This window comes from Pristiophorus japonicus, chromosome 10 (assembly GCF_044704955.1).
Source record: "Pristiophorus japonicus isolate sPriJap1 chromosome 10, sPriJap1.hap1, whole genome shotgun sequence".
In the NCBI taxonomy this organism is placed as follows: Eukaryota; Metazoa; Chordata; class Chondrichthyes; family Pristiophoridae; genus Pristiophorus; species Pristiophorus japonicus.
Genome location: NC_091986.1, coordinates 200343436 through 200371237, shown reverse-complemented (window position 1 = coordinate 200371237; position 27802 = coordinate 200343436). Strand labels below are relative to the sequence as shown.

General features: G+C 49.9%; 2 protein-coding genes across 2 annotated transcripts in view; both read right to left on the bottom strand.

The window, feature by feature from the left end:
• Positions 1-24901, bottom strand: part of LOC139274902 (cohesin subunit SA-2-like) — a 181626-nt gene extending 156725 nt beyond the window's left edge. The window contains exon 1 of the mRNA XM_070891629.1: positions 24818-24901. The gene's annotated coding sequence lies outside the window, so the exon portion shown is untranslated. The remainder of the gene's footprint in view (positions 1-24817) is intronic.
• A 215-nt stretch (positions 24902-25116) lies between these two features.
• On the bottom strand, positions 25117-25675 carry LOC139274901 (large ribosomal subunit protein uL5-like). The gene has a single exon (XM_070891627.1). It carries the CDS (start codon positions 25672-25674, stop codon positions 25195-25197), a length of 480 nt encoding a protein of 159 aa, XP_070747728.1. The 5' UTR covers position 25675; the 3' UTR covers positions 25117-25194.
• Positions 25676-27802: the final 2127 nt, after the last annotated feature.

The window sequence follows — 27802 nt, the reverse complement described above, 5'->3', positions numbered from 1 at the left end:
ATGGAGTCAGTGGCTCGAGAACGGAGTTTGTGGTGGGGACCGAAAACATCATCATAGGCAGTCCCTCGAAATCGAGGAAGACTTGCTTCCACTCTAAAAGTGAGTTATCAGGTGGCTGTACAGTCCAATACAGGAATTACAGTCTCTGTCACAAGTGACAGGCAGTCGTTGAAGGAAAGGGTGGATGGGGAGACTGGTTTGCCGCACGCTCCTTCCGCTGCCTGCGCTTGTTTTCTGCATGAAACAATGGCTTCCTTCATCCTTCAAGACACTCCTTAAAACATACCACTTCGACCAAGCTTTTGGTCACCTGCACTAATTTACTTCTGCGGCTCGGTGTCAAATTTTTTATCGCATAATACTCCTGTGAAGTGCCTTGCGACATTTTCACTACGTTAAAGTACACAATGGAAACGTGCTTTACAAGGAAACATCGTAGCGGTTTTATAGTGCCCAGATTCTCTGCGGCCTGCCTGTCTATTCACCGCCTATTTTACTTTTCTTTTGTAATACTTTCAATCCAATTATAACTCAAAGGCACTTTCACTCAATTTGCAAACTGTCCTATTGCATCACACACCATTCATAGCACAAGATCATATTACAGCAAAGGAGGAGGCCATTCGGCCTATCGTGGCTTTGATGGCTCTCTATGGAAGAGCCTTCCACTTAGTCCCATTCCCCTGCCCTTACTCCGTACCCTTTTAATTATTTTATTTTTCAAGAGGATGGGAAAAGTCGAGGCATGGATTTTCACCCTCAAAAAACCAATCACTATAAGGAAGGGTATACCAAAGAAAGTATTTGCAAGGATGACAGGTCAAAGTGTCAGTAACAACAAGTATTTATATAGCACCTTTAACATAGTGAAATATCCCAAGGCGCTACACAGGAGTATTATGAGATAAAAAATTTGACACTGAGCCGCACAAGTTGAAATTAGAGCACGCTTGGTCAAAGAGATATGTTTTAAGGAGTGCCTTGAAGCAGGAAAGAGAGGTACAGAGCGAAGAGGTTTAGGCAGGGAGTTCCAGAGTTTGGGGCCCAGGCAACAGAAGGCACAGCCACCAATGATAGAGCGATTATAATCAGGGGTGCTCAAGAGGGAAGAATTAGAGGAGCGCAGACATCTCGGGGGGTTGTAGTGCTCGAGGAGATTACAGAGAAAGGGAGGGGCGACGCCATGGAGGGACTTGAAAATAAGGATGAGGATTTTGAAATCAAGGCGCTGCCAATGTAGGTCAGCGAGCACAGGCGTGATGGGTGAGCGGGACTTGGAGTGAGTTAAGACACGGGCAGCCGAGTTTTGGATCACCTCTAGTTTACGTAGGATAGAATGTGGGAGGCCAGCCAGGAGTGCGTTGGAATAGTCAAGTCTAGGGGTAACAAAGGCATGGATGAGGGCTTCAGCAGCGGCTGAGCTGAGACAAGGACGGAGACGGGCAATGTTACGGAGGTGGAAATAGGTGGTCTTAGTTATGCTGCGCATATGTGGTCAAAAGCTTATTTCAGGGTCAAAGTCTGGTTCAGCCTCAGACAGAAGTTGGGGAGAGGGATGGAGTCAGTGGCTAGGGAATGGAGTTTGTGGCGGGGACCGAAAATATCATCATAGTCAGTCCCTCGAAATCAAGGAAGACTTACTTCCACTCTAAAAGTGAGTTCTCAGGTGACTGAACAGTCCAATATGAGAATTACAGTCTCTGTCACAGGTGGGACAGACAGTGGTTGAAGGAAAGGATGGGTGGGGAGACTGGTTTGCCGCACGCTCCTTCCGCTGCCTGCGCCTGTTTTCTGCATGAAAACAATGGCTTTCTTCATCCTTCAAGACACTCCTTAAAACATACCACTTCGATCAAGTGTTTGGTCACCTGCACTAATTTCTACGTCTGCAGCTCGGTGTCAAATGTTTTATCATATAATACTCCTGTGAAGTGCCTTGCGACGTTTCGCTACGTTAAAGTACACAATGGAAGTGTGCGTTACAAGGAAACATTGTACCATTTGTTTATAAAGGTATCTGTAGTGAATTTGATTGAAACAATGTGTTGTCTGTCAATTTTATAGAATTTTCCAGTTGAATATCTGGGAGTCGCTAAAAGGCAGTGCGTCTTTGAAGATAAAGTTAGTTTGGTAAGTGATTTAGTTTTACACACTCGGATGATGAAAAGTCACAACCCAAATGTTAATCTGCCTTTCTCCTTCTGATACTGACTGGCCTGCTGCACGTATCGAACTTTTAAAAACCTTGCCTACACTTAGAAAATCAGGCGTAGGTTACAAATCAGGCGTAGGGAGGGGGGGGGGGGGAAGGGAAGTTTACAAACATTAAACACTTCAGTTTTACAAATAAAGAGCCATCATCAATAATAAATGATAAATACATCAATAAATCAACCAATAAATCAATCAAAAAAAATTAATAAAAAATTTTTAAAATTCAAAAATAAATAAATAACAAATTTCTACTCTCGGACTGCAGCACCAGGAGCCCTCCAACAGCGTGTTGGGACGGGGCACCCCCAGTGTCTGTCTCTCTCTCTCTGTCAGTGTCTGTCTGTGTGTCTCTCTCTCACTCTCTGTCTGTCAGTGTCAGTGTCTCTCGCTCGGTCTATCAGTGTCTATGTGTTCCTGACAGCAAAGGGAGGGGGAGTGAGGGGGAGGAAGGGGTGGGGAGGGGGAGAGGTGGAGGGGGGAGGGGGAGAGGTGGAGGGGGGAGGGGAGGAGGGTGTGGAGGAGGAGGGGCGGAGGAGGAGGGAGGGAGAGGGAGGGGTGAGGAGGGGTAGGGAGAGGGAGGGAGGGGGAGAGGGAGGGAGGGGGAGAGGGAGGGAGGGAGGGGGAGAAGGAGGGAGGGGGAGAAGGAGGGAGGGGGAGAAGGAGGGAGGGGGAGAAGGAGGGAGGGGGAGAAGGAGGGAGGGGGAGAAGGAGGGAGGGGGAGAAGGAGGGAGGGGGAGAAGGAGGGAGGGGGAGAAGGAGGGAGGGGGAGAAGGAGGGAGGGGGAGAAGGAGGGAGGGGGAGAAGGAGGGAGGGGGAGAAGGAGGGAGGGAGGGGGAGAAGGAGGGAGGGAGGGGGAGAAGGAGGGAGGGAGGGGGAGAAGGAGGGAGGGAGGGGGAGAAGGAGGGAGGGAGGGGGAGAAGGAGGGAGGGGTAGAAGGAGGGAGGGAGGGAGGAGAGGGGGAAAGGGAGTGAGGGGGACAGGAGAGGGAGGAGGCTGAACGGGCCCAAGACTTTAGGCAGGGCCTGCCCCCAGCAAGATGGCGGGCAGGCGGGCCCCGCCGAAGGAAGAAGGAGCGAACCGGAGTTAAAGGTAGGTGACCGGGGGAAGCCGGAACAGGACCGGGGGGGGGATCATCGGAGGGGAGTTGGGGGGGCTCGGAGCGGGAGCTGGGGGGGGGGGGGTGTCGTCGGAGCGGGAGCCGGGGGGGGGGGGAGCGGAACGGGAGCTGGGGGGGTCATCGGAGTGGGAGCTCGGGGGGGGGGGGAGCGGAGCGGGAGCTGGGGGGGGTCATCTGAGCGGGAGCTGGGGGTGGGGGGGAGCAAAGCGGGAGCTGGGGGGGGGAGCTGGGGGGGGGGGTCATCAGAGCGGAAGCTGGGGGGGGAGTGGTACGGCAGTTGGGTGGGGAGCGGAGCGGCAGTTGGGGGGGGGCGCGGAGCGGGAGCTGGGGGGGTGTCGTCGGAGCGGGAGCTGGGTGGGGGGGGGAAGTTCGAGTGGGAGCCTGAGGCAGAGCGGAGCAGGAGCTGGGGGGGGAGGGGTCATCGGAGCGAGAGCTGGACGGGGAACGGAGCGGGAGCTGGGGGGGTGCGGAGTGGGAGCTGGGGGGAGCGGAGCGGGAGTTGGGAGGGGGCACGGAGCAGGAGCTGGGGGGGGCGGAGTGGGAGTTGTGGGGTGTCGTCGGAGCGGGAGTTGGGGGGGGATCGGAGCGGGAGCTGGGGGAGAGCGGAGCGGGAGCTGGGGGGGGTGTCATCGGAGCGGGAGCTGGGGAGGGGAGCAGAGCGGCAGTTGGGGGGGATCGGAGCGGCAGTTGGGGGGGGGGGCGCGGAGCGGGAGCTGGGGGGGTTCGTCGGAACGGGAGCTGGGGCGGGGAAGTTGGGGGGGGCGTCGGAGCGGGAACTGGGGGGGTTCGGAGCGGGAGCTGGCCGGGGGGGGGGTCCGAGCGGGAGCCTGAGGGAGAGCGGAGCGGGAGCTGGGGGCGGGGTCGTCGGAGCGGGAGCTGGGGAGGGGAGCGGAGCGGGAGTTGGGGGGGAGCGGAGCAGAAGTTAGGGGGGAGCGCGGAGCGGGAGCTGGGGGGGGAGCGGAGCGGGAGTTGGGGGGGAGCGGAGCAGGAGTTGGGGGGGGAGGGCGGAGCGGGAGCTGGGGGGGGAGCGGAGCGGGAGTTGGGGGGGGCGCGGAGCGGGAGTTGGGGGGGGCGCGGAGCGGGAGCTGGGGGGGGCGCGGAGCGGGAGTTAGGGGGAGGGGTCATCAGAGCGGGAGCTGGGGGGGAGCGGAACGGGAGCTGAGGGGGGGTCGGAGCGGCAGCTGGGGGGGGGGGTCGGAGCGGGAGCTGGGGAGTGGGAGGAGGTCCGAGTGGGAGCCTGAGGGAGAGTGGAGCAGGAGCTGGGGGGGAGGGGTCGTCGGAGCGAGAGCTGGAGGGGGAACGGAGCGGGAGCTGGGGGGTGGGGGTCATCGGAGCAGGATTGCTGGGGGTGGGGAGCGGAGCGGGAGTTGGGGGGGTAGTCGGAGCGGGAGCTGGGGCGGGGGTCGGAGCGGGAGCTGGCCAGGGGGGGGGGGTTGGAGCGGGAGCCTGAGGGAGAGTGGAGCGGGAGCTGGGGGGGGGGGGTCGTCGGAGCGGGAGCTGGGGGGGGGGGGTCGTCGGAGCGGGAGCTGGGGGGGAGCGGAGCGGGAGTTGGGGGGGGGGGAGCGGAGCGGGAGTTGCGGGGGGGGTCATCAGAGCGGGAGCTGGGGGGGGAGCGGTGCGGCAGTTGGGGGGGGGGGCGCGGAGCGGGAGCTGGGGAGAGCGGAGCGGGAGTTGGGGGGGGCGCGGAGCAGGAGCTGGGGGGGGGGAGCTGGGGGGGAGCGGAGTGGGAGCTGGGGGGGGGTCATCAGAGCGGGAGCTGGGGGGGGAGCGGTGCGGCAGTTGGGGGGGGGGCGCGGAGCGGGAGCTGGGGGGGGGTCGTCGGAGCGGGAGCTGGGGGGGGGGGAAGTTTGAGTGGAAGCCCGAGGCAGAGCGGAGCAGGAGCTGGGGGGGAGGGGTCGTCGGAACGAGAGCTGGACGGGGAACGGAGCGGGAGCTGGGGGGGAGCGGAGCGGGAGCTGGGGGGAGCGGAGCTGGAGTTGGGGGGGGCGCGGAGCGGGAGCTGGGGGGGGCGGAGTGGGAGTTGGGGGGTGTCGTCGGAGTGGGAGCTGGGGGGGAGCTGAGCGGGAGTTGGGGGGGGGTCGGAGCGGGAGCTGGGGGAGAGCGGAGCGGGAGCTGGGGGGGAGCGGAGCGGGAGTTGGGAGGGGCGTTGGAGCAGGAACTGGGGGGGGGGTCCGAGCGGGAGCCTGAGGGAGAGCGGAGCGGGAGCTGGGGGGGTGGGGGGGGTCGTCGGAGCGGGAGCTGGGGAGAGCGGAGCGGGAGTTGGGGGGAGCGGAGCGGGAGTTGGGGGGGGTGCGAAGCGGGCGCTGGGGGGGAGCGGAGCGGGAGTTAGGGGGAGGGGTCATCGGAGCGGGAGCTGGGGGGGGGGGGGGTCGGAGTGGCAGCTGGGGGGGGGGTCGGAGTGGGAGCTGGGGGCTGGGGGGAGGTCCGAGTGGGAGCCTGAGGGAGAGTGGAGCAGGAGCTGGGGGGGAGGGGTCATCGGAGCGAGAGCTGGAGGGGGAGCGGAGCGGGAGCTGGGGGGTGGGGGTCATCGGAGCAGGATTGCTGGGGGTGGGGAGCGGAGCGGGAGTTGGGGGGGTCGTCGGAGCGGGAGCTGGGGCGGGGGTCGGAGCGGGAGCTGGCCTGGGGGGGGGGGGTCCGAGCAGGAGGATGAGGGAGAGCGGAGCGGGAGCTGGGGTCGTCCGAGCGGGAGCTGGGGGAGAGCGGAGCGGGAGTTGGGGGGAGCGGAGCGGGAGTTGGGGGGGGTGCGAAGCGGGAGCTGGGGGGGAGCGGAGCGGGAGTTAGGGGGAGGGGTCATCGGAGCGGGAGCTGGGGGGGGGGGGGGTCGGAGTGGCAGCTGGGGGGGGGGGTCGGAGTGGGAGCTGGGGGCTGGGGGGGAGGTCCGAGTGGGAGCCTGAGGGAGAGTGGAGCAGGAGCTGGGGGGGAGGGGTCATCGGAGCGAGAGCTGGAGGGGGAGCGGAGCGGGAGCTGGGGGGTGGGGGTCATCGGAGCAGGATTGCTGGGGGTGGGGAGCGGAGCGGGAGTTGGGGGGGTCGTCGGAGCGGGAGCTGGGGCGGGGGTCGGAGCGGGAGCTGGCCTGGGGGGGGGGGTCCGAGCAGGAGGATGAGGGAGAGCGGAGCGGGAGCTGGGGTCGTCCGAGCGGGAGCTGGAGGGGGAGCAGAGTGGGAGCTGGGGGGGAGCGGAGCGGGAGTTGGGGGGGAGCGGAGCGGGAGTTGGGGGGGGCGCGGAGCGGGAGCTGGGGGGGGAGCGGAGCGGGAGTTGGGGGGGGGGGGGATCGTCGGAGTTGGAGCTGGGGGGGAGCGGAGCGGAAGTTGGGGGGGGTCGTCGGAGCGGGAGCTGGGGGGGGGAGCAGAGCGGGAGCTGGGGGAGGGGTCATCGGAGCGGGAGCTGGGTGGAGCGGAGCGGGAGCTGGGGGGGGTCGGAGCGGCAGCTGGGGGGGGGGGGTCGGAGCGGGAGCTGGGGGGTGGGGGGAGGTCCGAGTGGGAGCCTGAGGGAGAGTGGAGCAGAAGCTGGGGGGGAGGGGTTGTCGGAGCGAGAGCTGGAGGGAGAGCGGAGCGGGAGCTGGAGGGGGAGCGGAGCGGGAGCTGGGGGTTGGGGAGCGGAGCGGGAGCTGGGGGTGGAGCGGAACGGGAACTGGGGGGGGGGGTTGGAGCGGGAACTGGGGGGGGGTCCAAGCGGGAGCCTGAGGGAGAGCGGAGCGGGAGCTGGGGGGGGGGGGGGGGGGAGCGGAACGGGAGCTGGGGTTGGGGTTGGGGGGGTTGGTGGGGGGTTGAGAGAGCCAGCTGAACAGAGCAGGAGCTGGACAAGGGAGGTGCAGCCTGATCTTCGTCGCCCCAGTGAGCCCATTCGGCCAGGGCCCCTCCCACACAGTTTTGGGCTCCTGGAGCTACTGCACATGCGCACAGGTCCCGGCACTGATTTCAGCACAGGGACCTGGCTCCGCCCCCGACAGCTCGTGCTGCGCCGCGCCAAGCTCCAAGCTCCCGGCAGGGAGCCGGAGAATCTGCAGGTATTTTCTAGGCGCACTTTCATACGCGAAAAACGGGCGTCCAAGTAGGAGCTGCGCCGTTCTAGGCATGGCCTGAAACTTGGGCCCAGAGAGTGGTGAGAATGTGCAACTCGCCACCACAGGGAGTGGTTGAGGCAGATAGTTCAGATGCATTTAATGAGAAGCTAGATAAACACGAGGGAGAAAGGAATAGAAACATGAACCAGTTGGGCCGAATGGCTGTTTCTGTGCTGTAAATTCTATGTAATATCTCTTCCACCAGCTGTCAAGTTCGGCTCTCCAATATGTTACAGAGAAAAGAGTAATTCTACAGGAATGGTGAGCAATTAACTCTTGATCATCCCCAACACACAACTTTTTTGCAAGTAACTTTTAAACAAAGTTGTTGGCCTAGAATTTGTGGGCGGAGGCTTCCGATCGCACAAATTCCTCCGAAAGTGCCTGGTGGTCCCGGAGGTTCAGAGGCTTGTGGTCCTGGCCCTCTACGCATAGGCCAGCATAGAGGCACATGTATCCCACGAGCATATGGGCATTGTATGCATCACTGGGATCACGTGAGCCGGCCTAATCAATCAGAGTTGGATTATTCCCATTCATACTTATGTGAGTTCTGTATATATGAAACCACAATAAGTATAAAAACATAAGAACATAAGAAATAGGAACAGGAGTAGGCCATACGGCCCCTCGAGCCTGCTCCGCCATTCAATATGACCATAGCTGATCTGATCATGGACTCATTTCCACTTCCCTGCCGCTCCCCATAACCACTTATCCCCTTATTGTTTAAGAAACTGTCTATTTCTGACTTAAATTTATTCAATATCCCAGCTTCCACAGCTCTCCAAGGCAGCGAATTCCACAGGTTTACAACCCTCTGAAAGAAGAAATTTCTCCTCATCTCTGTTTTAAATGAGCGGCCCCTTATTCTAAGATCATGCCCTCTAGTTCTAGTCTCCCCCATCAGTGGAAACATTCTCTCTGCATCCACCTTGCCAAGCACCCTCATAATCTTATGCGTTTCGATAAGATCACCTCTCATTCTTCTGAATTCCAATGAGTAGAGGCCCAACCTACTCAATCTTTCCTCATAAGTCAACTCCTTATCTCCGGAATCAACCTAGTGAACCTTCTCTGAACTGCCTCCAAAGCAAGTATATCCTTCCTTAAATATGGAAAACAAAACTGCACGCAGTATTCCAGGTATGGCCTCACCAATACCTTATATAACTGTAGCAAGACTTCCTTGTTTTTATACTCCATCCCCTTTGCAATAAAGACCAATTTTCCATTGGCCTTCCTGATCACTTGCTGTACCTGCATACTATCCTTTTGTGTTTCATGCACAAGTACACCCAGATCCCGCTGTACTGCAGCACTTTGCAATCTTTCTCCATTTAAATAATAACTTGCTCTTTGATTTTTTTTCTGCCAAAGTGCATGACCTCACACTTTCCAACATTATATTCCATCTGCCAAATTTTTGCCCACTCACTTAGCCTGTTGCACACATTGCTTTTCCTCCCATCTTTGTATCGTCAGCAAACTTGGCTACGTTACACTCAGTCCCTTCTTCCAAGTCGTTAATATAGATTGTAAATAGTTGGGATCCCAGCACTGATCCCTGCGGCATCCCACTAGTTACTGATTGCCAAACAGAGAACGAACAATTTATCCCGACTCTCTGTTTTCTGTTAGTTAGCCAATCCTCTATCCATGCTAATATATTACCCCCAACCCCATGAACTTTTACCTTGTGCAGTAACCTTTTATGTATGAATGAGAATACCTCCCAAAACACAAACACTTAAAATATATATTTTTTTAAATCACATATTTCAAATGAATAAAAATGGAATTTAATTAATTGTTTGTAACAAAAATGTAATATTTTGAAAAATAAAATTATATATTTTAAAGGGTCTAAAAATAAACTTACTTTATTAACATGATTTTAAATGTTTAAGTTATTTTTCTAAATGTATTTTTTTCTCCTTTAAAAGTCTTACACTGATAAAAGCAAGCCTTACGGGGGCAGTTCGGGGGCCAGCATCGCGAGAGGAGCGGTGCGGGAGGATAAAGGACAGCGGCAACGAGTGGGAGCGGTGGCAGTCCGAGGGGCCAGCTGGTGCAGAGGCCGAAGGTAAATAAAAAAGTAGAAAGAAATCGAAGGGTGACGTCACAGCCAAGCGAGTAAGTGATTGGCTGGTGGATTGGTGAGTATTTAATCTTTTTTTTTCTTCTTTTTATTTCCTTATCAGTATGTAACCTTTCACATTGTTGTCAAATTAAGTTAATTTAAGGGTTAAGTCATGGCAGGAGAGCCCAGACCTGTGTCATGCTCCTCCTCTGCTATGAGGGAGGTCAGGGACGTTCCCAGTGTCCCTGACTGCTATGTGTGCAGGAAGTGCATCCAGCTGCAGCTCCTGAAAGACCGCACTGCAGCACTGGAGCTGCGCATGGATTCACTCTGGAGCATCTGCGATGCTGAGGATGTCGTGAATAGCACGTTTAGTGAGTTGGTCACACCGCAGGTAAAGGTTACTCAGGCAGATAGGGAATGGGTGACCATCAGGCAGAGCAGTGGAAGGAAGGTAGTGCAGGTGTCCCCTGCGGTCATATCCCTCCAAAACAGATACACCACCTTGGGTGCTGTTGGGGGGGGATGACTCATCAGGTGAGGGCAGCAGCAGCCAGGTTCATGGCACCATGAGTGGCTCTGCTGCACAGCGGGTCAGGATAAAGAGTGGGAGAGCTATAGTGGTTGGGGATTCAATTGTAAGGGGAACAGATAGGCGTTTCTTTGGCCACAATCAAGACTCCAGGATGGTATGTTGCCTCCCTGGTGCAAGGGTCAAGGATGTCTTGGAGCGGCTGCAGGACGTTTTGGAGGGGGAGGGTGAATAGCCAGTTGTCGTGGTGCATATAGGTAGCAACGATATAGGTAAAAAAACAGGATGAGGTCCTACAAGCTGAATTTAGGGAGGTAGGAATTAAATTAAAAGTAGGACCTCAAAGGTAGTAATCTCAGGATTGCTACGCATACTAGTCAGAGTAGAAATAGCAGGATAGTTAAGATGAATACATGGCTTAAGGAGTGCTGCAGGAGAGGGGGATTCAAATTCCTGGGACATTGGAAGCGGTTCTGGGGGAGGTGGGACCAGTACAAACCGGACGGTCTGCACCTGGGCAGGACCGGAACCAATGTCCTACGGGGAGTGTTTTCTGGTGCTGTTGGGAAGCGGTTAAACTTATATGGCAGGGGGATAGGAACCTATGCAAGGAGACAGGGGGAAGTAAAATGGGGGCAAAAGCAAAAGATAGAAAGAAGAAAAGTAAAAGTGGAAGGCAGAGAAACCCAAGGCAAAAATCAAAAAGGGCCACATTACAGCAAAATTCTAAAGGGACAAAGTGTGTCAAAAAGACAAGCCCGAAGCCTCTGTGCCTCAATGCGAGGAGTATTCGTAATGAGGTGGACGAATTAACTGCGCAGGTAGCTATTAACGAATATGATATAATTAGGATTACAGAGACATGGCTCCAGGGTGATCAAGGCTGGGAACTCAACATCCAGGGGTATTCAACATTCAGGAAGGATAGATAGAAAGGAAAACGAGGTGAGGTAGCATTGCTGGTTAAAGAGGAGATTAACACAATAGTAAGGAAGGACAGTAACTTAGATGATGTGGAATCTGTATGGGTAGAGCTGCAGAATACAAAAGGGCAGAAAAGACTAGTGGGAGTTGTGTACAGACCACCAAAAAGTAGTAGTGAGGTTGGGGACAGCATCAAACAAGAAATTAGGGATGCGTGCAATAAAGGTACAGTAGATATCATGGGCAACTTTAATCTACATATAGATTGGGCTAACCAAATTGGTAGCAATGTGCTGGAGGAGGATTTCCTGAAGTGTATTAGGGATGGTTATCTCGACCAATATGTTGAGGAACCAACTAGAGGGCTGGCCATCCTAGACTGGGTGATGTGTAATGAGAAAGGACTAATTAATTAGCAATCTTGTTGTGCGAGGCCCCTTGGGGAAGAGTGATCATAATATGGTAGAATTCTTTATTAAGATGGAGAGTGACAGAGTTCATTCCTGAACTTAAGGAAAGGTAACTTCGATGGTATGAGATGTGAACTGGCTAGAATAGACTGGCGAAAGATACTTAAAGGGTTGACGGTGGATAGGCAATGGTAAACATTTAAAGATCACATGGATGAACTTCAACAATTGTACATCCCTGTCTGGAGTAAAAATAAAACGGGGAAGGTGGCTCAACCGCGGCTAACATGGGAAATTAAGGATAGTGTTAAATCCAAGGAAGAGACATATAAATTGTTCGGAAAAGCAGCAAACTTGAGGACTGGGAGAAATTTAGAATTCAGCAGAGGAGGACAAAGGGTTTAATTAAGAGGGGGAAAATAGAGTATGAGAGGAAGCTTGCTAAGAACATAAAAACTGACGGCAAAAGCTTCTATAGATATGTGACGAGAAAAAGATTAGTGAAGACAAACGTAGGTCCCTTGCAGTCAGAATCAGGTGAATTTATAATGGGGAACAAAGAAATGGCAGACCAATTGAACAAATACTTTGGTTCTGTCTTCACGAAGGAAGATACAAATGACCTTCCGGAAATACTAAGGGACCGAGGGTCTAGCGAGAAGGAGGAATGGAAGGAAATCCTTATTAGTCAGGATATTATGTTAGGGAAATTGATGGGATTGAAGGCCGATAAATCCCCAGGGCCTGATAGTCTGCATCCCAGAGTACTTAATGAAGTGGCCCTAGAAATAGTGGATGCATTGGTGATCATTTTCCAACAGTCTATTGACTCTGAATCAGTTCCTATGGACTGGAGGGTAGCTAATGTAACACCACTTTTTAAAAAAGGAGGGAGAGAGAAAACGGGTAATTATAGACCGGTTAGCCTGACATCAGTAGTGGGGAAAATGTTGGAATCAATTATTAAAGATGAAATAGCAGCGCATTTGGAAAGCAATGACAGGATCGGTCCAAGTCAGCATGGATTTATGAAAGGGAAATCATGCCTGACAAATCTTCTGGAATTTTTTCTGGATGTAACTAGTAGAGTGGACAAGGGAGAACCAGTGGAAGTGGTGTTATTTGGACTTTCAAAAGGCTTTTGACAAGGTCTCACACAAGAGATTGGGGTGCAAAATCAAAGCACATGGTATTGGGGGTAATATACTGACATGGATAGAGAACTGGTTGGCAAACAGGAAGCAGAGAGTCAGGATAAACGGGTCCTTTTCAGAATGGCAGGCAGTGACTAGTGGGGTGCCGCAGGGCTCAGTGCTGGGACCCCAGCTATTTACAATATACATCAATGATTTGGATGAATGAATTGAGTGTAATATCTCCAAGTTTGCAGATGACACTAAACTGGGTGACGGTGTGAGCTGTGAGGAGGACGCTAAGAGGCTGCAGGGTGACTTGGACAGGTCAGGTGAGTGGACAAATACATGGCAGATGCAGTATAATATGGATAAATGTGAGGTTATTCACTTTGGTGGCAAAAACATGAAGGCAGAATATTATCTGAATGGCGACAGATTAGGAAAAGGGGAGGTGCAACGAGACCTGAGTGTCATGGTACATCAGTCATTGAAAGTTGGCATGCAGGTACAGCAGGCGGTGAAGAAGGCAAATGGCATTTTGGCCTTTATAGCTAGGGGATTTGAGTATAGGAGCATGGAGGTCTTACTGCAGTTGTACAGGGACTTGGTGAGGCCTCACCTGGAATATTGTATTCAGTTTTGGTCTCCTAATCTGAGGAAGGACGTTCTTGCTTTTGAGGGAATGCAGCGAAGGTTCAACAGACTGATTCCCGGGATGGTAGGACTGACATATGAGGAGAGACTGGATCGACTGGGCCTGTATTCACTGGAGTTTAGAAGAATGAGAGGGGATCTCATAGGAACATATAACATTCTGACTGGACAGGTTAGATGCAGGAAGAATGTTCCCGATGTTGGGGAGTCCAGAACCAGGGGTCACAGTCTAAGGATAAGGGGTAAGCCATTGAGTACTGAGATGAGGAGAAACTCTTCATTCAGAGAGTTGTTAACCTGTGGAATTCTCTACCGCAGCGAGTTATTGATGCCAGTTCGTTAGATATTTTCAAGAGGGAGTTGGATATGGCCCTTACGGCTAGAGGGATCAAGGGGTATGGAGAGAAAACAGGAAAGGAGTACTGAGGTGAATGATCAGCCATGATCTTATTGAATGGTGGTGCAAGCTCGAAGGGCCGAATGGCCTACTCTTGCACCTATTTTCTATGTTGCGCCCAGGCGTAAGAATTTGAGGGACATTCGCTGGGCGGGAGTTGGGCAAATAGCCCACCTCTCCACCCGGAGAGGCCCTCTAGTTTTGGGTGTGGTGCATCTATCAAGAGATTTCTTGACAAATCTCAAGTTCCGGGTTTAGGCGCATGCACTTTGCATTCCCAAACCCAGAACTTGCGGGGACCCCACGGGCGCATGCACACCTTGTACACCCGTGAGGAGTGCGATTTCAGGCCCATTGTATTTACAACATATGCTGTGCATTTCCAACGTTAAGCAAGATCTCTGACTCCCATCCAGAGACACAATCTTATATAAAGAGTTCTGGGGGCCGGGGGGGAGGGAGGTTGTGGAGAGCTCATCAGGGATGGTTCTTGGATTTGGAGCAGGAGGTGTTTAGTGGGGAAAGGTTCATTGGGAGGTGCAGCTTCTCAGCTCTCTCTCCCCAGTAATTCCCCCCACCCTGAAAAGAAGCAAACGAATGGGCCTGGTCTTTCCACTGACACCAAACATGGTAACACAAATGTACCCAAAGGCCCCTTGCTCACTCTTGACACATCTATGCCATTGTTGAGTATTTTTTATCTTATAATACTCCTGTGAAGCGCCTTGGGACACTGGTGCAAGGGTCAAGGATGCCTTGCAGTGGCTGCAGTGCATTCTGGAGGGGGAGGTTGAACAGCCAGCTGTCATGGTGCATTAAGGTATCAACGATATAGGTAAAAAATGGGATGAGGTCTTACAAGCTGAATTTAGGGAGCTAGAAGTTAAATTAAAAAGTAGGACCTCAAAGGTAGTAATCTCAGGATTGCTACCATTGCCACGTGCTAGTCAGAGCAGGAATTGCAGGATAGTTCAGATGAATACGTGGCTTGAGGAATGGTGCAAAGCGGAGGGATTCAAATTCCTGGGGCATTGGAGATAGAGGGAAACAAAAAGGAGACAAAAACAAAAGACAGAAAGGAGATGAGTAAAAGTGGAGGGCAGAGAAACCCAAGGCAAGAAACAAAAAGGGTCACTGAATATAAAGGGGCTGCAGGAGGGGTCAAAACTAAAAATCATGGTTTAAAAACTAGTATTAAAACACACTACCTAAATACAGGCAGCATTCGAAATAAAGTAAATGAGTTGATGGCACAAATCATTACAAATGGGTATGATTTGGTGGCCATTACAGAAACATGGTTGCAGGGTGGCCAAGACTAGGAATTAAACATACAGGGGTATCTGACGATTCAAAAAGATAGACAAGAAGGGAAAGGAGGTGGGGTAGCTCTGTTAATAAAGGATGATATCAGGGCAGTTGTGACAGACGGTATTGGCTCCAATGAACAAAATGTTGAATCATTGTGGGTGGAGATTAGAGATAGTAAGGGGAAAAAGCCACTGATCGGCGTAGTTTATAGGCCCCCAAATAATAACTTCACGGTGGGGCGGTCAATAATCAAGGGAATAATGGAGGCATGTGAAAAAGGAACGGCAGTAGTCATGGGGGATTTTAACCTACATATCGATTGGTCAAATCAAATCGCACGGGGAAGCCTGGAGGAGGAATTCATAGAATGCATACGGGATTGTTTCTTAGAACAGTATGTTACAGAACCTAAAAGGGAGCAAGCTATCTTAGGTCTGGTCCTGTGTAATGAGACAGGAAAAATAAACGATCTCCTAGTAAAAGATCCTCTCGGAATGAGTGATCACAGTATGGTTGAATTTGTAATACAGATTGAGGGTGAGGAAGTAGTGTCTCAAACGAGCGTACTATGCTTAAACAAAGGGGACTACAGTGGGATGAGGGCAGAGTTGGCTAAAGTAGACTGGAAACATAGACTAAACGGTGGCACAATTGAGGAACAGTGGAGGACTTTTAAGGAGCTCTTTCATAGTGCGCAACAAAAATATATTCCAGTGAAAAAGAAGTGCGGCAAGAGAAGGGATAACCAGCCGTTGATAACCAAGGAAATAAAGGAGAGTATCAAATCAAAGACCAATGCGTATAAGGTGGCCAAGGTTATTGGGAAACTAGAGGATAGGGAAAATTTTAAGCAACAGCAAAGAATGACTAAAAAAGCAATAAAAAAAGGGAAGATAGATTACGAAGGTAAACTTGTGCAAAATATAAAAACAGATAGTAAAAGCTTTTACAGATATATAAAACGGAAAAGAGTGACTAAAGTAAATGTTGGTCCCTTAGAAGATGAGAAGGGGGATTTAATAATGGGAAATGTGGAAATGGCTGAGACCTTAAACAATTATTTTGCTTCGCTCTTCACAGTGGAAGACACAAAAACCATGCCAAAAATTGCAGGCCACAGGAATGTGGGAAGGGAGGACCTTAAGACAATCACTATCATTAGGGGGCTAGTGCTGGACAGTCTAATGGGACTCAAGGTAGACTAGTACCCTGGTCCTGATGAAATGCATCCCAGGGTATTAAAAGAGATGGCAGAAGTTATAGCAGATGTTATAGCAGATGCATTTGTTATAATCTACCAAAATTCTCTGGACTCTGGGGAGGTACCAGCGGATTGGAAAGCAGCTAATGTAACACCTCTGTTTAAAAAAGGGGGCAGGCAAAAGGCAGGTAACTATAGGCCGGTTAGTTTAACATCTGTAGTGGGGAAAATGCTTGAAACTATCATTAAGGAAGAAATAGCGGGACATCTAGATAGGAATAGTGCGATCAAGCAGACGCAGCATGGATTCATGAAGGGGAAATCATGTTTAACTAATTTACTGGAATTCTTTGAGGATATAACGAGCATGGTGGAGAGAGGTGTACCGATGGATGTGGTGTATTTAAATTTCCAAAAGGCATTCGATAAGGTGCCACACAAAAGGTTACTGCAGAAGATAGAGGTACGTGGCATCAGAGGAAATGTATTAGCATGGATAGAGAATTGGCTAGCTAACAGAAAGCAGAGAGTCGGGATAAATGGGTCCTTTTCGGGTTGGAAATCGGTGGTTAGTGGTGTGCCACAGGGATCGGTGCTGGGACCACAACTGTTTACAATATACATAGATGACCTGGAAGAGGGGATAGAGTGTAGTGCAACAAAATTTGCAGATGACACTAAGATTAGTGGGAAAGCGGGTTGTGTAGAGGACTCAGAGATTTGGATAGGTTAAGCGAATGGGCTAAGGTTTGGCAGATGGAATACAATGTCGGAAAGTGTGAGGTCATCCACCTTGGGAAAAAAAAAACAGTAAAAGGGAATATTATTTGAATGCAGAGAAATTACAACATGCTGAGGTGCAGAGGGACCTGGGGGGTCCTTGTACATGAATCCCAAAAGGTTAGTTTGCAGGTGCAGCAGGTAATCAGGAAGGCGAATGGAATGTTGGCCTTCATTGCGAGAGGGATGGAGTACAAAAGCAGGGAGGTCCTGCTGCAACTGTATAGGGTATTGGTGAGGCCGCACCTGGAGTACTGCGTGCAGTTTTGGTCACCTTACTTAAGGAAGGATATACTGGCTTTGGAAGGGGTACAGAGACGATTCACTCGGCTGATTCCGGAAATGAGGGGGTTACCTTATGATGATAGATTGAGTAGACTGGGTCTTTACTCGTTGGAGTTCAGAAGGATGAGGGGTGATCTTATAGAAACATTTAAAATCATGAAAGGGATAGACAAGATAGAGGCAGAGAGGTTGTTTCCACTGGTAAGGGAGACTAGGACTTGGGGGCACAGCCTCAAAATACGGGGGAGCCAATTTAAAACCGAGTTGAGAAGGAATTTCTTCCTCCAGAGGGTTGTGAATCTGTGGAATTCTCTGCCCAAGGAAGCAGTTGAGGCTAGCTCATTGAATGTGTTCAAGTCACAGATAGATAGATTTTTAACCAATAAGGGAATTAAGGGTTACAGGGAGAGGGCGGGTAAGTGGAGCTGAGTCCACGGCCAGATCAGCCATGATCTTATTGAATGGCGGAGCAGGCTCGAGGAGCTAGATGGCCTACTCCTGTTCCTAATTCTTATATTCTTATGTTCTTATGTAATAAAGTGGACGAATTAACTGCGCAGGTAGCTGTTAACGGTAATGATGTAATTGGGATTACGGAGACATGGCTCCAGGGTAATCAAGGCTGGGAACTCAACATCCAGGGGTATTCAATATAGGAAGGATAGACACAAAGGAAAAGGAGTTGGGGTAGCGTTAATTGTTAAAGAGGAGGATAACGCAATAGTAAGGAAGGACATTAGCTTGGATGATTGGAATCACCAAAAGCTTGAAAACGTTAGTGGGAGTTGTGTACAGACCATCAAACAGTAGTAGTGAGGTTGGGGATGGCATCAAACAGGAAATTAGGGATGTACGCAATAAGGGTACAGCAGTTATCATGGGTGACTTTAACCTACATATTGATTGGGCTAACCAAACTGGTAGCAATACAGTGGAGGAGGATTTCCTGGAGTGTATAAGGGATGATTTTCTGGACGACTATGTCGAGGAGCCAACTAGAGAGCAGGCCATCCTAGACTGGGTCTTGTGTAACGAGAGAGGATTAATGAGCAATTTGGTCGTGCGAGGCCCCTTGGGGAAGAGTGACCATAATATGGTAGCATTCTTCATCAAGATGGATAGCGATACAGTTAATTCAGAGACTAGAGTCCTGAACTTAAAGAAAGGAAACTTCGATGGTATGAGACGTGATTTGGCTAGGATAGACTGGCGAATGATACTTAAAGGGTTGACGGTGGATAGTCAATGGCAAACATTTAAAGATCACATGGATGAATTACAATTATTGTACATCCCTATCTGGTGTAAAAATAAAACAGGAAAGGTGGCTCAACCGAGGCTAATAAAGGAAATTAGGGATAATGTTAAATCCAAGGAAGAGGCATATAAATTGGCCAGAAAAAGCAGCAAACCTGAGGACTGGGAGAAATTTAGAATTCAGCAGAGGAGGACAAAGGGTTTAATTAGGAGGGGGAAAATAGAGTATGAGAGTAAGCTTGCTGGGAACATAAAAACTGACTGCAAAAGCTTCTATAGATATGTGAAGAGAAAAAGATTAATGAAGACTAATGTAGGTCATTTGCAGTTAGAATCTGGTGAATTCATAATGGGGAACAAGGAAATGGCAGACCAATTGAACAAATACTTTAGTTCTGTCTTCACTAAGGAAGACACGAATAACCTCCCGAAAATACTAGGGGACCGAGGGTCTAGCAAGAAGGAGGAACTGAGGGAAATCCTTATTAATCAGGAAATGGTGTTAGGGAAACTGATGGGACTGAAGGCCAATAAATCCCCAGGGCTTGATAGTCTGATTCCCAGAGTAGTTAAGAAAGTGGCCCTAGAAATAGTTGATGCATTGGTGGTCATTTTCCAAAATTCCATAGACTCTGGATTAGTATCTCTGGATTGGAGGGTAGCTAATGTAACCCCGCTTTTTAAAAAAGAAGGGAGAGAGAAAACAGGCAATTATAGACCGGTCAGCCTGACATCGGTGGTGAGGGAAATCGTGCTTGACAAATCTTCTAGAATGTTTTGAGGATGTAACTAGTAGAGTGGACAAGGGAGAACCAGTGGATGTGGTGTATTTAGACATTCAAAAGGCTTTTGACAACATCCCACACAAGAGATTATTGTGCAAAATTAAAGCACATGGTATTGGGGGTAATGTATTGACGTGGATAGAGAACTTGTTGGAAGACAGGAAGCCAAGAGTGGTAATAAACGGGTCCTTTTCAGAATGATAGGCAGTGACTAGTGGGGTGCCACAAGGTTCAGTGCTGGGACCCCAACTATTTACAATATACATTAATGATTTAGACGAAGGAATTGAATGTAATATCTCCAAGTTTGCAGATGACACTAAGCTGGGTGGCAGTGTGAGCTGTGAGGAGGATGCCAAGAAGTTGCAGGGTGACTTGGGTAGGTTAGGTGAATGCGCAAATGCATGACAGATGCAGTATAATGTGGATAAAGGTGAGGTTATCCACTTCGGTGGCAAAAACAGGAAAGCAGATTATTATCTGAATGGTGACAGATTAGTAAAAGGGGAGGTGCAGCGAGACCTGGGTTTCATGGTACATCAGTCATTGAAGGTAGGCATGCAGGTACAGCAGACAGTAAAGTAAGCAAATGGCATGCTGGCCTTCATAGCGAGAGGATTTGAGTATAGGAGCAGGGAGGTCTTACTGCAGTTTTACAGGGCCTTGGTGAGACCACACCTCGAGTATTGTGTGCAGTTTTGGTCTCCTAATCTGAGGAAGGACGTGCTTGCTTTGAGGGAGTGCAGCGAAGGTTCACCAGACTAATTCCCGGGATGGCAGGACTGACATATGAAGAAAGAGTGGATCGGCTAGGCTTATACTCAGTGGAATTTAGGAGAATGAGAGGGGATCTCATAGAAACTTATAAATTTACGACGGGACTGGACAGGTTAGATGCAGGAAAAATGTTCCCGATGTTGGGGAAGTCCAGAACCAGGGGTCACAATCTAAGGATAAGAGGTAAGCCATATAGGACGGAGATGAGGAGAAACTTTTTCATCCAGAGAGTAGTGAACTGTGGAATTCTCTACCACAAAAAGTTTGTTGGATATATTCAAGAGGGAGTTAGATGTGGCCCTTACGGATAAAGGGATCAAGGGGTATGGAGAGAAAGCAGGAAAGGGGTACTGAGGTGAATGATCAGCCATGATCATATTGAATGGTGAGCCATCATCATATTGAATGGTGGTGCAGGCTCAAAGGGCCGAATGGCCTGCTCCTGCACCTATTTTCTATGTTTCTATGTTTCATTATGTTAAAGGCACTATATAAATGCAAGTTGTTGTTGTTGTTGATATGACGAGATGAAGTAAGGTGGGAATAGGCTCGTGTGGAGCATAAACACCATCTTAGACTTCAACCTTCAGCGGGGAATATTCTACAGAGACTGATCACGAAACTTATACTTGAGAGACTAAAGGATAAAAGAAAAGACTTGCATTGATATAGTGCCTTTCACGACCACCAGACATCACAAAGCTCTTTACAGCCAATGAAGTACTTAAAAATAAATTGTAGTCATGGTTGTAATGTAGGAAACGCAGCAGCTAATTTGAGCACAGCAAGCTCTCACAAACAGCAATGTGATAATGACCAGATAATCTGTTTTTGGTGATGTTGCTTGAGGGATGAATATTGGGTAGAACACCGGGGATAAGTTCCCCCCACCCTCCTCGCTCTCCTTCGAAATAGTGCCATGGGATCTTTCATGTCCACCTGAAAGAGCAAACGGGGCCTCGGTTTAATGTCTCATGCGAAAGATGGCACCTTCTGCAGTGGAGCGTTCTCCCAGCACTGCACTGGGAGTGTCGGCCTAGATTTCTGTGTTCAAGGAATGAGACATGAACCCTCAATCTTCTGATTCAGAGGCGAGGGTGCTACCCGCTGAGCCACTGGCTGACTAAATGATGTAGAATATAATCAGGCAGAAGAACACAGCAGAGATTGAAATGGCAGATTGCAAAATATACTGGAGAGAGTGATGTAAAATGTGCAGTCTGTGCCAAGTTTGAGCACTTTACTGCTGTGCCAGGCAGGATGGGGAATAGCAATGTTCTTGCAGAACAGCACCACCAACTCACCAGAGATATTTCTTCTGAGGCTGGTAAGTCGTATTTTCTTTGAACTACGTCTACCAGAGTCTTCTGGAGTGAAGTTTTGGTTTCCATCCACAAAACTCTAAAATACTAAAAATGTCAATAATCAGAATTTACTAGCAGTATGCAGCCACCCGTTCCCAGAAAAGAAATCTTGTGTCTTCTGCGCTCACACACTTCCTTCAGAAATTTCTAAATTTGTCATCCGAAACAAAAACCACATCTGTTTTCCAGCACAGTATAGGCTTTACAATATTTGGTATGCCAGCAGCCAGAGTTAAGCAAGTCCCAATGCACTCTCACGGTAACTACTTGATTTGGTCTGTGAGGTAAGCAAGGGTTTGAGTTACAGAGAAATAGAACGGAATATAATCCTCCAAACATTGGTAACATTTACTCAAGGCCATATAATAACAGCAGAATTTCATTTATTCCGTCAACATATGACTCGGAAGACGTGGATTTTTCACAACCACCGAACGTCTCAATATAGCCAATGAAGTACTTTTGGAGTGCAGTCACTGTTGAATGTAGCAAACATAAAGCAATGGCTCTGGTATTGCCAGTAATTTTTAGTTCAGTCATTTTTTTTGTTGGTGGGGGAGGACCATGTCAGTTTTTTGCTAACTATTACAGGAAAGATGTAATTGCACTAGAGAGGGTACAGAGGAGATTTACGAGTATGTTGCCTGGACTGGAAAATATTAGCTATGAGGAAAGATTGGATAGGCTGAGTTTGTTTTCATTGGAATAGAGGAGGTTGAGGGGAGACCTGATTGAGGTGTATAAAATTATGAGGCCTAGATAGAGTGGATAGGAAGGACCTATTTCCCTTAGCAGAGGGGTCAACAACCAGGGGGCATAGATTTAAAGTAATTGGTAGAAGGTTTAGAGGAGATGTGAAGGGAATTGTTTTCACCCAGAGGGTGGTGGGGGTCTGGAACTCACTGCCTGAAAGGGTGGTAGAGGCAGAAACCCTCACCACATTTAAAAAGTACTTGGATGTGCACTTGAAGTGCCGTAATCTACAGGGCTATGGACCAAGAGCTGGAAAGTGGGATTAGGCTGGATAGCTCTTTGTCGGCCGGCGCGGATTCGATGGGCCGAATGTGCTATAAATTTCTAGGATTCAAACTCTTCCAGATTCTCAGTTTCCCAGCTCTCTGCACACGACACTCAGCAAAAAATATCTATGGCAGTTCAAAATCATGCCACACCAAGTACTTTGTTATATGAAAGAACTTGCATTTATATAGTGCCTGTTACAACCTTAGGATGTCCCAATGCACTTTGGAGAACTGCCCTGCTCTTCTATGAAACAGCGCCATGGGATATTTTACGTCCATTTGAAAAGGCCATAAGGGCCATAAAGTTCTAAGTTCAATGTCTCATCCAACAGACGGCATCTTCGACAGTGCGGCACTCCCTCAGTATTGCACTAGAATGTCAACCGACATTTTAGGCTCAAGTCTCTAGAGTAGGGGCCTGAATCCACAATCCTATCTCTGAGGCGAGAGTGCTACCAACTGAGCCACGGCTGGCACCAACATCTAGCACTGTAGGTGTTTAAAAAAAAGACACTTGTGATGTGTGACCACTTACATAAGAAATAGGAGCAGGAGTAGGCCATACGGCCCCTCGAGCCTGCTCCGCCATTTAATACGATCATGGACTCAGCTCCCTCCCTGCCTCCTCTCCATAACCCCTTATTCCCTTATCATTTAAGAAACTGTCTATTTCTGTCTTAAATTTATTCAATGTCCCAGCTTCCACAGCTCTCTGAGGCAGCAAATTCCACAGATCCACAACCCTCTGAGAGAAGAAATTTCTCCTCATCTCAGTTTTAAATGGGCGGCCCCTTATTCTAAGATTATGCCCTCTAGTTCTAGTCTCCCCCATCAGTGGAAACATCCTCTCTGCAGCCACCTTGTCAAGCCCCCTCATAGTCTTATACGATGCGCTAAGATCACCTCTCATTCTTCTGAATTCCAATGAGTAGAGGCCCAACCTACTCAACCTTTCCTCATAAGTCAACCCCCTCATCTTCGATATCAATCTAGTAAATCTTCTCTGAACTGCCTCGAAAGCAGGTATATCCTTTTGTAAATATGGAAACCAAAACTGCACGCAGTATTCTAGGCGTCACCAATACCCTGTACAACTGTAGCAAGACTTCCCTGCTTTTATACTCCATCCCCTTTGCAATAAAGACCAAGATTCCATTGGCCTTCCCGATCACTTGTTGTACCTGCATGCTAACCTTTTGTGTTTCATGCACAAGTACCCCCAGGTCCCGCTGCCAAAGTGCATGACCTCACACTTTCCAACATTATACTCCATCTACCAAATTTTTGCCAACTCACTTAGCCTGTCTATATCCTTTTGCAGATTTTGTGTGTCCGGCTCACACAATGCTTTTCCTCCCAGCTTTGTATTGTCGGCAAACTTGGCTACGTTACACTCAGTCCCTTCCTCCAAGTCGTTAATATAGATTGTAATAGTTGGGGTCCCAGCACTGATCCCTGCGGCACCCCACTGGCTACTGATTGCCAACGCAAGAATGAACCATTTATCCCTACTCTGTTTTCTGTTCGTTAGCCAATCCTCTATCCATACTAATATGTTACCCCGTGAACATTTAGCTTGTGCTGTATGTGGCACCTTGTCAAATGACTTCTGGAAGTCCAAATACACCACATCCACTGGTTCCCCTTTATCCACCGGTTCCCCTTTATCCACCCTGTTCGTTACATCCTCAAAGAATTCTAGTTTTTGCCTATTCCAGGAGATCACATGGCTCCGGTTGGGGTGGAGTATAGAATGTTTTAGTATAAGGGGTGTCGCAGTTGTGATGAGGCGGATTGGTTGGGCTGGGTGCCCTTTGCCTTACCGTCATTGTTCATAGGTTTATATGTAACCTTTAGGGCTGCTGACCAAGGGCCGTGTGGCTCTTTGTCGGCCGGCGCGGACACGATGGGCCGGAATGGCCTCCTTCTGCGCTGTAAATTTCTATGTTTCTATGTCAGAGAGCTGGAACCAACAAAAGAGCTACAAGATTGTAAATATTTGCAATTATTATAAATATCAGCAATTTAACAAACGATATGCGAGATGATGGAAGCTTGGTAGTCGATGTCAATATTAAACACCATCTCGTAACCCCAATACAAAGTATTCAGAGAGTAACAGTGACAATCTAGACCCTAAATTTGCAACTTTTTCAGACAACTTTGCTGCCTCTTCAACCAAACCTTAACAACCTCCCGCCCCACGCCTGCTCTCATTGGCTGAAGGAATTTCCTTTCCCATTGTTGATACAACTTCGCGGCTCCTGATTGTTCGGCCCTCCTGTCCATCACACCATCAGGTTAGGTTGCACTCTATTTTCTCCCCTTCCCCCCATTTGCTCCATTATGGCACAGACTCGGTGCGCGGCCCTACATCTACAAACACACACACACAAAAGGTTCATTAGGAAGGCAAAATGTGCCACAGTGATAAATGCAATGTTATACAGAGATTGCATTATTGAAATCGCATCACAGTAAAACGAAAAGCAGTTTAATTACTACCGTTTAGGAATGTCTTGTCCTTTTTTTCAACGCCCAGTTCTTCTTTTCTGCTGCTAACGAACGGGCCCACACTGCCATCTGGTGGTCTTGCGCAGAGCAACTAAGGGTTTAAAAAAAATACATTTCCGCAACTCTGTCGCCCTCTGTTGTAAAATGCTATAATGTTTGGCGTTGCTACTGTAAGCAATTTCTCTTTTTTATTCGAGGTGGGCATCACTGGCAAAGCCAGCATTTATTGCCCATCCCTAGCTGCCCTTGGTGGTGATCATAGGCAGGTCCCTCAAACCGAGGATAACTTGCATTTATTGCATGTTTCATGTGTTCTTCAAATTACTTTCCAGGCAGGAGGATACCATCATATTTCTGCTGAAACCACCTCATCGATTCCTCTTGGAGATTTTGTGCTTTGAACCAATGCGTCCCCTTTTCACCTTTTTATCAGAAATACTGAAACCTGGCTGCCCCATGACCACGTAGAAATCCAGACCATAAATTCCAATACTAGGATCATACTTGATGCCCAGATCAATGTGTTCCTGGATCCCAAAGCCAAAGTTCCCCGTGTTACAGAAGTTGCTCTTTCTCAGTACATATTCCCGAACCTTTAGACCCTTCTCTAAAATTTCCTCAGCTTTGGCTCCTCGAATTGTACAATGAACAGCAATCTTCTCATTTCTTCTGATACCAAATGATCGGACAGTATCGCGAGCTTTGGAAAACACTGGGGTCTGGCCAGTGAGTTGCTCCAGCACTTTAGCAGCTCTGGTGAGTCTGTCACCACTTTCACCTACACAGATATTCAGACACAGCTTCCTGATGCGGAGCTCGCGCATAGGGTTTTCCTTTTCACTCGCCATCGCCCCAGAGTCCTTGCTTCCACGTCAAAAAGTTCACAGGTGTTTCAATGAAGGACCTAATATTCCAGGCCCCGAACTAAATCCTGAAGGGGTGGAAGATTCCTGGGCGTGGATTTTTTTTAATGTGTGGTGGCCGTTGCACACCGGCCACCACACGGGCTTGACAGAGATAGGTCTTGGCAATGATTACCCAGGACGACTGGAGACCAGCTCTGCTGCACGGACCTAGTGCACACACATATCGCAGTGTGGGCTGGCCCGTGCTGCCCCTGGGCCCTCGCCTCTTCTGGGCCCCGAACTCACGCCTCTCCTGGGCCCCGATCACATCCCTCTACAATCTCTCGCCTCTCCTTCGCCCCGACCTCGCCGCTCCTGCTGTACCTGCCCATGCATCGGAGCAGGCTGGGGAACGGAAGGAGCAGTGTGGCGGCATACCACTCCAGGGAGCAGCACGTGCTGGAGCAGGAGAGCAACGGCAGTGAAGAGGGACGTCACCAAGATCCAGGTCGCTGGTCAAAGTGCTGCACCAATGTCTGTCAGACAATATAACATTCTGACGAACAGTCATCGACCTGAAACGTTAACTCTGTTTTTCTCTCTCCACAGATGCTGCCTGACCTGCTGAGTCTTTCCAGCATTTTCTATCTTTATTTAAAATTTCTTACCTGGGTGGTGAGCCGCGTTGGTGAACCGCTGCAGTCCGTGAGCTGAAGATTTTCCCACCGTGCTGTTAGGAAGTTTCAGGATTTTGACCCAGCGACGACGAAGGAATGGCAGTATATTTCAAAGTCAGGGTGTTGTGTGACTTGGAGGGGAACTTGTAGGTGATGTTGTTCCCATGCGCCTGCTGCCTCTGTCCTTCCAGGTGATAGAGGCTGCGGGTTTGGCGAGTTGCGAGAGCATCTTGTAAATTGTGCACAGCTAGAGAGGGTTGAGAAATGATGGTCACAGCCTCTGTGCGGCGGCCATGGGCAGCGTGGAGGCCCCGACCTGTGAGGGAACATCAGCGGCAGGTCGGGGCCATAAAAGGAGCGGCGAGCCGCGTGGAGGCGTGTCACTACAAGGTACAGCGTCAGCTGGTGCAGGAGGGCAACGGCTGCGAAAAGTGACATCATCAAGACCCAGGTCGGTGATTGGAGCGTGGACAGGTACAGCAGGAGCGGCGAGAGGGGCAAAGGAGCAGCGAGAGACTGTAGAGGGACGTGATCGGGGCCCAGGGGACCAGCCCACACTGCAATACGTGTGCGCACTAGGACCGTGCAGCAGAGCTGGTCTCCAGTCGTCTTGGTTAATCCTTGCCACTGGACCAAGACCTAGCTCTGTGCAACTGCCACCCCACATTAAAAAATTGCACACACAGGCATCTTCCACCCTTGATGATGTAGTTCGGGTCCTTCATTGAAACACCTGTGAACTTGTCCTTTTTTTGGCGTGGAAGCAAGTCATCCTCGTTTCGAGGGACCGTCTATGATGATGATGACACACTTCAGCCACGGTGCGTGGAGGGAGTGAATGTTGAAGGTGGTGCGTGGGGTGCCAATCAAGCAGGCTGCATTGTCCTGGATGGTGTCAAGTTTCTTGAGTGCTGTTGGAGCTGCACTCATCCAGGCAAGTGGAGAGTATTCCGTCACACTCCTTACTTACGCCCTGTAGGTGGTGGAAAGGCTGTTGGTAAAAACTACCACGGTCCCTGGAGCAGAGTCCAATTTTCTTTTTAACAGTGAATTAGTTGCTTGAAATAGTGTGTTTCAGTTTAAAAGAATGAACTTGCATTTATATAGCACCTTTCGCAACCTGAAGTCATCCCAAAGCACTGTACAGCCAATTAAGTACTTTTGAAGTAGAGATACTGTTGTAATTTAGGAAACCATGGCAATCAAACTGCGCGTAGCAAGCTCCCACAAACAGCATTGTAGTAATGAAAAGATAATCTGTTTTAGTGACATTGGTTGCAGGATAAATACTGCCCAGGATACCGGGGAGAACGCTGCTGCTCTTCTTCGAAAAGTGCTTTTATGTCCACCTGAGCGGGCAGACGGGACCTCAGTTTAACATATCAGAAAGATGGTACCTCCAAAAGTACAGCACTCTCTCAGTACTGCACTGGAGTGTCAGCCTAGAGTGTCTC